Genomic DNA, 12592 nt, shown 5'->3' with positions numbered 1-12592 from the left:
GTCACATGCGCGCGCGCACACACACTCACTCACAAGTGGACCACAGCTTCATCATCCCCACAAGGGCAATCAGCCAACGGGCAAAGGATACACGATCTTGTTCTGGAGACGATCATACTTGGAAACCATCACAGTGCAAGCTCCACAGCCCCCTTCTCCACAGCCCAGCTTGGTCCCGCTCAGCCCCACTGGATGGTCGAGGATTAAGGAACATGAACACAGAAAAAAAAGAGTCTTTGCTGGGCTCCTGGGAAATCCCTGAGCAGACCTGTGAGGGCAGAACCATCATGGTCGCGCACAGGCTCAGGCCCCTCCACCAGGGAGACCGCAGACCCACATGGCCTCATCAGAGGGGCTGCCCTGAGCCCCAGGGAGGCAGGGAATAGGGTCCTTTCCACCTTCCCTGAGGGAAAAGGCATCAGGGTCCCACAGGAATGCACCCAAGTTACATCCCCTGGGACTTGAGTTCGAGGACTTAAATTCGACCGGGACTCAAATCCCAGAGACTTTTCTTGGGGTCAGGGACTTGCAGGCCTGACTTTATAGGGCCCCAGCCCTGTGACTTCCCCAAGCAGACAAATTGGGCACCTCAAAGTCTGAGCACATGGGGCAGCTGTTACTCTGCCCAGCCCAGATTGAGAAGTTGATCTGTTCTGGGATTTGCTGAGTCCCAGCTTTTTATCCTGAACCTTTGGGGCTGATGAAGACTGGGAATCCACAGCAGGGCTGGACCAGGGCTTTTGAATATCCAGTCTGTAGGGCATGTGAAGGGAAATAAATAGAACATATTTGTGAGGTCAGGGACCGTTAATGGAGCCACGTCTTACACATATTTGCAGAAGGAAATAATCTGATACTTGGTATTTGTAAAAGTGCCTAAAAAATAGGCTATTCTATAAAACAGCAATCGTAGTGGCCACCTTCCCTGAAGCACACGAGCTCCGTTGCTACTTTTCCTCAGACCCACAGGCCTCTAACCAATCCAGCTACCTGATGAGGATGAAGGGAGCTGCGGTTAGCAACTCCTGGGCACTTCTCTCATGTTCAAGATGAGATTAATAACTAACAATGATACAGTATCTTCTACCTGGAAGCATGGACTCTTCACAATCATTGGTTAGCAGGTGGGGCAGGGACTGCTGTTTCCCCACAGATTGAAACAAAAACAAACTACAGACCCAAGAGGTAACGTGAGCCCTGCACGCTAACACAGCCACCTGTGTTAGCTTGAGTGTCAGGGCTCAGACACACCTGTCTGACTCCAGGTGTGGGGGCTGGCCCTGCCCCATGCCACTGCTTCTTGTAAAACACATTTGGGGAGGACTTTCTGAGTCCTCTCGTACTCTTTTCACTGGTCAGGGTATATGCAGTTAGCAGCAGTTCAGACAACGCTGGGGGCACGTGAACATCAATGGTAGCAAGAGTCCAATAAGATTTCCTTCTAGCCTGGGGATCTTTCTGGAAGCCAGGAAGGTCTTCTCTCTTGCCTGGAGCCCCCACAAATGAGCGCTCAACACAGGAAGCAATAAGCCACAGGGATTTCGTATTTATGTGCCAACTTTCAGTTTTGGATTTCGTTTGTGAATTGACCTTTAAACCAGTCAATGTCTATGACCAGGACTTTCTGAGACTTTTGAACTTTCAACTACTTTAGTAGAAAATTAAACTTAATGTCAACAACCTAAAAAAACCCACAGGTTCATATGCTGTGAACCTCCAGACCTGCCCCCTCTGGCTCGAAAATCCAGTCAAAGTATGCAAGAGCCAGCAACCGTGTGATGGGAAGTGAGGGAACCAGAGATAAGGCCCTGGGTTTCAGGCTCACTTGGGTGGGTGTTGAGGCGATCCTTTGCTGTTACCCAATATGTCACTGCAATCAGCCACTGTACATTCCTGCCTCTGGAAGCAAGAGGGGTTTGTTGACAAACGTCAGGATGAGCAATGTCCTGACAACAGAGATCCCTGGAGAGTGTCCAGTACAGGTAGAAAAGAGTGTGGTTCTAAGCCTTAGTTTAAGCTCTGCAGATGTTTTCCCAAAATGCTGCAGTGAAAAGCAGGTCGCTTAACGTGTGCAGGCCTCACTTCCCCCTCTGAGAAAGGGACTGCTGTGGAGGTCAGTGAGATAACCTACGGAAATCACCTTGAACTCCACCTGTGTGTAGGAAGTGCTCATTAAATGTTAGCTACTATTATATTTTTACTGTTATTTTTGTTCCAGGGTCTCAGAATATTTTCCTACTCTGAAAGAACAAGTTACAGGGGCACATTACAGAATAGTCACAGGGATGTAAAGTACAGCATAGGAAACACAGTCAATGATATTGGAATAACTATGCGTGGTAGCAGGTGGGCCCTGGAAATATGAGGGGGAACTCTTTTTAAGTACATGATTGTCTAATCCCTATGTCATAACACTGGAAACCAATACAAAATAATACTGAATGTACACTGTAATTGAAAAATAAATAAATAAAAATAAATTTTATAAAAGGTGTGGGGGTTCTCACAGGTACCCTCCCCATGCTGAGTGAAGAGCAGAATCTGAAGCTCCCCAAGGTATCACCTCGTCCAAGCCTCTCAGCGTTGCCATTTCCACATGGATGGCGCCTCTACATAGTTCCCCACCTCAGGGATCCCTTTCCCAGCAAGCACCACTTCCTCTGACTTCCTCTGACTTCCTCTCCACCTCCTCAGAGCTAGCAGCTTTCCCGAGTAAGCCCACTGCTGTGTTAGACAAAGACAGGCTGAGGAAAACCCCCTTCCTCCAGCACAGAAATGACCACGAGGCTCACCAGGGTTAATGAGCATCTATGGGAGCGGTTTGTCCTGCAGGCCCAGGGTCAAACCTTGGCTTTACTAGAGCCCAGGCTAGAAGAGATCTTAAGGAACATCAAAAGTGATCTTTACATTCAATGGCTGAGAATTTCAGACCCAGCGCTCAAGTGACTTCTGGGGGTCCCACAGCTGCCACTGACAAAGCTGCAACTAGAATGCAAGTGTCAGGGCCCTGGTCTGCTGCCCCCACTCCCTCACCCCCACCCCAAAGTCAGGATACTCTTTCTTCTCAGGTAGGCCAAAAGGGTTGTTTCCGGATCTGCATTTTTCTCCACCACCTATAAAAACAACAGAAAAATATGTCATAGGTGTACTTAACCATTCTTACTGAAGAATTTGTAAAGTTAATAGATTGTGTTAAATATCTTACAACAACTAAACAGCTTTTCTTGATAATTCCCTAAGAATGACATATTAACTACAAGCCAAACTATGTAGGTGCTCATATTTTTCATTTCTAAGATTCTACATTAGTGCTCAGCTCAGGACCCACCGCAGGGCACTTAGGAGTTGCTTCTGCCACACTCGGCTGACCGAAGCAAAGCCCTCTTTGCATCAAACATGTCATCTCATTTTCAGCTGCTGGGTCACACCCGTGGATGCCAGAGACAGCTGAGAGCGGCAGCACGCCTCTCTCTGGCTTTGCCTCCTGGAGTGTACATGCTCAGAAGGCAGAGAGCCAATCTGTGGGCCTGCGCTCATAGAGTATTGCGTGCATGGGGCTATCACAGTCAACATTTAACACATGTCGGAAATGGAGGAGAAATCTCAAACCAAAGGGCCACAAATGGAAGTTTCAGTAAGATGGAGAAGGCTGTCTACCAAGCGAAGTGCTAGTTCCCAATGCAAATGGTCAGGAAATCTACGTAAAACCATTTCACTACTTCTCACCCATTATCAAGGGTAAAGGGGTTTGGATAATTGGGATGGTAAAGGGGAGAGAATTTGTGATAAGGATTTCTTTAAAGAGCCCTGTAGTATGAGTCCTACGTCTTCCTAAAGCCAGGAGAGGAGTACCTGCCTCACACCTCAAACTTCATGAGGGTGTTTCCATAGCGCCACATAGGGATGTGGTGGTCTGGCATATCTAAACAGCTAGAAGTGGGTTCACCACACAAGCTTAAGAAGTGCCATGTGAATGTTGGGATTGGGGTGCACCCCCAGAGTTTGGGAGAGCAAAACATGTGAAGTGCTGGCTATAGACTTAGGGTAGGCCATGCATGAGAGAGAGAGAGAGAGAGAGAGAGAGAGAGAGAGAGAGAGAGAGAGAGAGAGAGGATTGGCTTGGAGGCATTTAAGCCATTCTAAAAACAATAATAACTACAGGTGATGGGAACTCCAACAGAGCCTGCATAGAGTAGACCTCCCAAACTAGCGGCGGAGGGAGAGCAGCTGGCCGGAGGAAAGCACTCCCCCATGACACAGAGCGGTGACTGCACACTCCCGGTGGTAGGTAGCACCAATTAAATGAAAACCTTCTTGCTGCCTTCACCTCTCCATCCTGAATTGAGACTGCGTTAGGCAACTTAGAAATGGCCCTAGGGTTTTTTTTATTGACCAGAATTAATCAAAGAGATAACAAAACTGCTAGAGTTCAGCTCCTGAATAAAGTTTAAAGGAAAGTAGAAGATAAAATGAGTTTTCATTTTTGATTACACCCCACAAGCCCAGCTTATTCAAAGTGCTGGTTACAAAGTTTACACAAGAAGTTATGTCTTTTCTCCTGGAGAAGACATCGCAGGCACACAAAATAAAGATCTGCCTTGCCTTTCCTGCAGACAGCTGTAAGGGCCTCTTACCTGACCATCTTCTCCCAAGTTGGTCCTTCCTCTTGTCCTCCAGTTCTACTTTCGTAACATCACCTCAGTTCCTTGTTCAATGTTTTCAGTGACCTCCCACATATTCAAGGTAACACCCAAGTCCCTTAGGCTGTCTTTCCAGGCCCATTTCAATGTCCCCAATCTTCACTTTCAGCCTTTCTCTCTCCTACCTTCCCTGTCAGGCTGGTCTTTGCACTCCTGTGAAAATAAATAATTTCTGACTCTGAAGTCTGGCCATTTCATTCCTCTTCCATCTGCGTCTTGACTTATCAGAAGACCCCCAATACTTGCTTAGTAAAGGCTTCCATATCACCCCAGCCATAAGGGGCCCATCTCCCTTGAATTCCTACAGAGGATGGCGGTGCCCCTCTCACGGCAGCATGGCTGCAGGCTCTGCCCCCAGCAAATTCCACAGATCTCCTTCAACAGGATGCCAATGGGTATCCTGAAGGGAAAACACTTAGTGGGGAAGTGAGCTTAGGAAACACTGGGTTAAGCAGATTGTTCTGGAAAAGTTCAATCACCAAAACAAATAATGGCCAAAATGGGTTTATAGTCCATTAAATAAAACTGAAACTTCCACGAGTGTGAACTGATAATTAGTAAATAAATAAACAAGCAAATAGGAGGAAAGGGAAAGTTTTCTTGGTAGAAGAATGCCAACATACATGGTCGGCCATCTTGTAATCTGCCCGATAATTGATCCAGCTGAGAATCATCAATGGATACTAAAACTAGTGGATGAAAGTTTGATAATCAAGATATTTACATAGCCTCAAAGTTCCTCTCACAGATAATTTATTAATTATAAAGGAAAAAAAGAGTAACCTGGTAAACACTACTTTCACTAAATGATCAAAGTTTCACTTCACAACTAATGGGGAAAACTGACATTCTGTCCTCCTGAGAAGGATACATTGCTTCTCTGGTAGCCCTGCCTGAATTTAATTAAAGGAAAACATGACACAAACCCATAATGAAGGACATTCGAAAAAATAACTGACTTGTTCCCTTCAGAAACATCAATGTCACAAAAGACAAGGAAAGCTAAGGAGCTGTTCCACATTAAAGGAGAAGAAAGAGACATGACAATTAACTGCAAGACATAACCCTGGGCTGGGTCCGGGTGGGGGCGTTATAAAGGATGTTACAGGAAAAATTGAAATAATGCTGCATAAAATCTATAGACTAGATAACAGCATCATATCAATACTCAACTTCCTGATTTTTAAGAGAGACTATTGTTCTGTCATAATATCCTTATTTTTAGTTTAAGGGGTAAAGGGGTATGTCTGAAATTTACCCTTGGATGATTCAGAAATAAAATTTTATGTTTTATATCTATTTCTATTATTTCTATACATGAATAAATATATAAAAATATTTGTGTACATAGAATACATGTATCTATATATCTGCATATGCACCTATAAACGCATTTATATACATGTAGAGAGAGAAGAGAAAGCAAATGTGGCAAAATGTTAATAGGGAGGTAAAGTCTATTTAATAATTCTTTGTATTCTTCTTGCAACTTTTTTGTAAATTTAAAATACAAAGTTTAAAAAATAAATTTCTTTGCCAAAGGATTTCTTAGGGCCTTTAATATTCATCTATTCATTGTATCCACATTAACTGGGCACCAACTTTGTGTCAACTGGGCTGAGAGTTTTAGGAATGCCTAAGAAGAGTATCTCATGGAGCTAGTTTTCTGTGAAATTCATTTTGGAAGATATTACTCTGCCTAACCATAACCTACTTCTCCAAATAGTTCATAAATTCCTGAATGGTAAATGCCTCCAGCTTATGCATACCCAACAGGCTCTGGGCTGGCGGAAGCTTGCTAAATGATGTGAGGGAGGGAGGGAAGGAGAGAAGAGTGGCTCCCTGACACTGACGTCTTGTGGGAATAACTGCGGGGCACCTTCAGCTGCATGGTAAATCTTCCCAGACTCCTGATCCACGATCTCCGCTAACCAGAGAGTGATGGCTCAGAAAAGCTAGATTCCTACCCTCCAAACAGACTGTCACTACAATAATAACAAGAGCCCGGGCAGCTCTTTCCCTTCCGCTCTCACTCTAGATCAGAAGAAGTGAAAACAACAGGCAAGGCCCTGGGGGCATTTGATAGTTGGTATCTTACATCCTCTGCAGGACCCCAGCTAGTGAAGTCCCAGACAGCAATCTGAAAGAGGGAGAGCAGAGGGCTCATATTTAAGAGTGAGTCACTGAGTCAGACAGTTAATTACCTACAAGGGAGGTCTCATAAGGCTGTCAGGAGATTTCTCAACAGAAACACGTCAGGCCCGAAGGAACAAAATATTCTGACACAAAATATTCAAAGTGATAAAAAGTAAGGATCTGCAACCAAGGCTACTCTATCCAGCGAGGCCATCATTTAAAATTGAAAGAGAAATAAAGAGCTTCCCAAACAAAATAAATGAATAAAACTAAAGGAATTCATTACCACCAAATGAGTATTGTTAAAAAAAAAAGGGGGGGGGACACCACAAAGTCAGGAGATCAAGACAGAGCAACTTAAGAATTAGAAGCAAAAGAGAAGAGTCTTACAAATAATGGGAAGACAAAGAAATATGCCCCACTCGAAGGGAAAGGAGGAATCCCCAGGAAGAGAACTAAATGAAATAGAGGCAAGTAAACTATCAGATATTGAGTTCCAAACAACAGTTTCTAAAGAAGCTCAATGAACTCAGTGAGCTGAGAGAGAATTACCAAAAACTACAGGGAAACTATGAGGAACTTACTGCAAACTATATCAACATTAAAAAGGACATAGAAACTATCAAAAAGAGATAAGAGGAAATGAAGAATACAATTTTTGAATTGAAGAACACAGTAGAAGGAATCAAAAGCAGGCTACATGAAGCTGAGGACCAAATCAGCGAGCTGGAGGATAAGTTAGAAAAGAGCTCCCAGGAAGAGCAAGAAAATGAAAAAAGACTCAAAAAGAATGAAGAGGCATTGAGGGAAATGGAGGACAACCTGAAATGCAATAATATCTGCATAATAGGGATACCAGAAGGAGAAGAGGATAAGGAAGGGATAGAGAACCTGTTTGAATAAGTAATGATGGAAAACTTCCCTAACTGGAGTACAGAAAAAGTCATGCAAGTCAAGGAAGCACAGAGGGTCCCATTCAAGAGGAACCCAATGAGGCCCACCTAAGACACATCATCATTAAAATGGCAAATATCAAAGACAAACAGAATCCTAAAGCAAGAGAGAAAGAGGTAGTAACATTTAAGGGAGTCCCAATACAGCTAGCAGTTGACTTCCCAACAGAAACTCTGAAAGCCAGAAGGGACTGGCAAGAAATATTCCAAGTAATGAAAAGCAAAGGTCTGCAACCAAGACTGCTCTACCCAGCAAGGCTCTCAATTAAAATGGAAGGCAAAATAAGGAGTTTCCCAGACAAAAGAAGGCTAAAGAATATACCTCCACCAAACCAGCACTGCAAAATATGCTAAAGGGTCTACTTCAAGATGAAGAAAAAGTTTCTATGAATACCCAGTTTCTTTCACAGTTGCCAATACTTGATATTACCCATATGTTTAATACTCATTAATCTGATTGTGACAATGATGTTATTTTAATTGTTCCTTTACTATTTGTTGAAACTAAACCTGTTTATTTCTTGCCTATTTCTATTATTTTTAAAAAAAAAAAGCTTTAAATGACTTTTTGGTATTCTTTATCCAATTATTGATTAAAGGTTTGTAGAACTTTTTTCCCTAAAAAACCCCACAAAAAACAAAAAACCTATTAACCGTGTTTTAGATGTGCTGCAAATACTTTTCTATTCTATTCCTTGTCCTTTAACTTTTTTTATATGTATATTACTATATAGTTAAATGTTTAATATAGTCATATTGTCAATATTTACTTTATAACTTCTGGGTTTGAATATTTTACTTCAGGTCATGAAAAATATTAGTTCTATTTTCTTCTAAAACTCCTTAGATTCTACATATTGATTTTTAACTCACCTGACTATTTCTTGTATAATGTGTGAAACAGTGCTCTATATTTGTTTTATTTCAAGTAATAGAGTGGTCCATGCACCTTATTTGTTGAATAAGCCTTATTTTACCCATTGATTTGAAATATCAACTTAAATCATATATTATATTGTTAGACAGATACATACGTTTGTCTCTAGGATGCTCATTATATTTCATTAATCTACTTGATTATTTCTGTGCTGATGTCATGTTGGTTTAATTGCTGAGACTTTATAATGGTTTTAAATTTTTTTAATATTTTATAATTAACTTTGACATGTAAAAAAATAAATAAAATCAATCTGCATTTAAGAAAGAAAGAGAGAGAGAGAGAGAAATTCCTACCTTTTGCGACAACATGGATAGAACTGGAGAATATTAAGCTAAGTGAAATAAGCCAGTTGATGAAAGACAAATACCATATATGTCAAATACCACCTATAAGTGGACTCTATTCAACAAAATAAATTAACGAACAAAATAAACCACTGGCACAGAAACATGGAGCAGACTGAAAGTGACCAGAGGGGAGGGGGAAAGAGGACAATGGTGGAAAGAAGAGGAAGGGACTAGAAAAAGAACACGTATGAATGACCCACGGACATGGACAACGACAACAGAGTGGGGACTGACTCTGGGAGCAGGGGGTGGGGGTGGGATGGGTAGAAGGGGAAAAAGGGGTTAAAATTGAGACAACTGTAATAGAATAAACATGATTTATTTTTAAAAATGTGAATGTTAAAGAGCCTACTTTAAGAAGAAGAGTGAGTCACCAAGTTCTGACCCCTTCTTTTGTAACTTTTGTTCATAACATCCTATAAATAAAAGGTCTAGAACATTGGAGAATAGACATGGAAACACACTCACAGCTGCCCTAGGTTGTCTGGGATTTCTTTTCTGGGCCTTGTTTGTATAGTATGTTTTTATATCATTGCTCCTTGCACTGTCTCTGCCACTTTCCAGTAGTGTCTCAAGAGGCCACATGTTTTCAAATTACAAACATGGACATTCATCATAGAAACTGGCAGTAATAGATGGCATAGTTTGGTGTGATGATATCATCTAAAAATTTTATATTGCTTTCATAAGGTGAAAATAAAATACCTGGAAAAACAATTTTTGCCAAGCCCAATTTCCCTTGAAACTTTCCAGTGAAGCTCTGGCCCAGTGGCTCAGTTGGTTGGAGCATCATTCTATATACAGAAAGCTGCGGGTTCAATTCCCAGTCAGGGCACATGCCTAGGTTGAGGGTTTGACCCCTGATTGGGGGCTTGTTTGAGAGGCAACCAATCGAAGTTTCTCTCTCTCTCTCTTCTCCCTTCCTCTCTCTCTAAAATCAATAAATATATCCTCAGGCAAGTATTTTTAAAAAGAAAAAGAAAGGGAGGGAGGGAGGGAGAAATGCTCCAGTGAATCATAGCAAATCATCCATAAAAAACAGAAGTTTGTACCATCACACAGGAATTCATGGCTTAAGAAATAATCAAATCTTAGAGTGAGACATGACTTTGGAAGTCACTGAATCCAGCTGCTCAACCAAAGTAAAAATTGCTTACAAAAATTACGCAGAAGACGCCTTTGTGTAAGTAACCCTTCTAGGAAACCAATTTAACAACTGTTTCTTAAACCCCTACAGTGTAACTGCTGAATGCAACAACATTGTTTGAAATGGTGGATGCAGAAGTTTTACTACCACCAACAGAGAAACTTTGTCCTACCACTTTGTCCTGAAAGGAAGTGGCACAGGGAGAAAACCCCACTCCCCAGTACCTCCCAGGGACACCACTCAAACTGCATCCACAGCTTTTGGAGCACTGATGAGATGGCTCATGGAATTTTCTTGCTAGTCACTCTAATACACCCTTACAATTTAAGCACTAAACGTCCTACAAAGCACATTTTAGTTCTTGAAAATTACCTTGAAAGTCACCCTGCTTCTCGTATCAAAACTACCAATACAGCAAATCAAATAAAATTTCTTTTGGGGTCAGGGGTGCCCACTGGGCACATTCGTCCCTCACATGACCATTTACAATGTGCAACTAAGGCTACCCTTGCACTGTTCCTTTCATTCCCAACTAGGGAGCTCAAGCAGATGCCAGCATGGCAGCAGTGCAGGAGAGAGGGCTAGTGGAGGTTGTAGATAATGTAATGTGCTTGCACCCCCTCTCTCAGCACCTGCATTAGAATTTGCAAAGGTCTTCATATTTTCCTGTGCTACAACGACTGGTTCCCATGTACTAAGTCCCCCTCTGCCCCACCCCACCCTCGCCTTCCCTAGGTCCTTGTGCACCACTGAAGTTACCCAAATGGTCAATTTTTATCAAAGTAAGATATCTGCAATACTTACATGTAGCACTAAGGGTGGGAGGGGACCCTGCCCTTTATGAAATTAAATGTGGCTGCCACAAGATGTCAGTATATGTCCTCCCACAATTTACATGTTGTACAGAATCTGGCACAAATAACGCCCCTGTTTTTACTATAAAATCTTTCATTACAAAATCATGCACGTAGTTCTGTAACATAACAGCATCACACTCAAGCACACCATATGACATTTTAGGTGAAACATTAAAATTAAAACTATAAATTATTACACCCATATTATTACCCTACCAATCACACTCAAGCAGGCATTACTCCTACCAGACCCTGTATTTCCACACATGAAATATCAGAAGCAAAGGCTGTGTACGTCTTATATCCTGGTATTAGCAAAAAAGCATGTTCCCATTCCCTCCCTCAGTAAAGAGGTCAACAGAAGCCTTAGGACATATTTGATTAAATACAGAAACAGAAGAGTGGTGGGTGACCTCTAGTCTCAGCTAGAACCCTGTCCCCTCCCCTCAGCTTCTCATGTCTCTACCACTGCAGAGGGTGGGCCGGGTGGGGGGAGCTCACAGACACCTCTCTCCTTGCTTCCCTCCCCTTCACTCCTTTGCCCCTTGAGTGTCTTAATTGTGTTCTAGCCCTGAGATGGTCTTCTTTCCCCAATTTTACTCCAAAAGCAGCCACATCTTTAAAGGGAGAGGGAGAAAAAGAGAACAGGTGAGAGTAAACATGAAAGAGAGAGAACATAATGGCTTGTTCCACATGACACACATCCCTTCCCAGGGAGCATGGAAGCCAAAGCAAAGGTCAGCTCCTGCTTACCTTTTTGCCATTCACAAAGAAAACCAGCTCGTCTGCCGTCATTGTCAACAGGTGGAGTCCCCAAACTCCTGGTACCTCACTCCCAAGGGACACTGGCAGTTATCACTGCTCTGTAACTGGAAAAACACACCTCCTCCAAAAACTCAAACCAATGGGCCAATGGGAGGGCACTGGCTTAGAGCGTCTGGGCGTAAAGAGTTCCTGGCAAATCTGCCGGTTTGCATAATCAAGGAAGTGTTAAGCAATCTTTCTTGCAAATCACATCCTTCACACGTTTGTCAAAAAGCACAGGAAAGCACAAAGTCTCCAAGGTCAGGTGTGACCGTAGGGTTGTAGGCACACCCTGGTAGATACGGCTTCATTCTCCCACTTGCTGTAGACAGAGGAGGGGGAAGAGCCATCGTCAGGGTCAGGGCAAAAGAGCTGATTCTCTCCCTCCATATCGACTCCTGTCATTTCACCACTCACAGTTACAGAAACACAGACTCAGCACTTACATGCGGGACTCATTCTCCTGGAGGAATATGGAGGTCACAAGATGCAATGCCCCGTGACTCAGATGCAAAAACCTGGCATTGGCCCTCAGCCAGCTACTTATCACCTTCAGAACTCTGTTGTGTTCATCCTATAAATGGGAATATGAATGACACCCAGAGCAAAAGGCTGAGAGATATGACACATTTTGGAAGTGCTTTGTAAGTTTGCAAAGATCCAAAATATTTCTTACTACTGCTAATATATTCTCAAACAACACAACAA

General features: G+C 42.7%; 1 protein-coding gene across 2 annotated transcripts in view; it reads right to left on the bottom strand.

The window, feature by feature from the left end:
- XDH (xanthine dehydrogenase) overlaps window positions 1-11970 on the bottom strand; it is a 62150-nt gene extending 50180 nt beyond the window's left edge. For both annotated transcript variants that reach the window (XM_054568220.1, XM_054568228.1), the window contains exons 1-3: window positions 11834-11970; window positions 3056-3113; window positions 92-188 (exon numbers count right to left, since the gene is read on the bottom strand). In XM_054568220.1, coding sequence (XP_054424195.1) covers window positions 92-188; window positions 3056-3113; window positions 11834-11875 — 197 coding nt within the window. In that variant the 5' untranslated portion in view covers window positions 11876-11970. The remainder of the gene's footprint in view (window positions 1-91; window positions 189-3055; window positions 3114-11833) is intronic.
- Between the last annotated feature and the right edge of the window lie 622 nt (window positions 11971-12592).

The sequence above is a fragment of the Pteronotus mesoamericanus genome, unplaced genomic scaffold (genome assembly GCF_021234165.1).
Source record: "Pteronotus mesoamericanus isolate MK-2021 breed Mesoamerican mustached bat unplaced genomic scaffold, CSHL_Meso_final contig_101, whole genome shotgun sequence".
Lineage (NCBI taxonomy): Eukaryota > Metazoa > Chordata > Mammalia > Chiroptera > Mormoopidae > Pteronotus > Pteronotus mesoamericanus.
The sequence above is the reverse complement of the archived record's forward strand: the minus strand, read 5'-3'. Positions and strand labels throughout refer to the sequence as shown.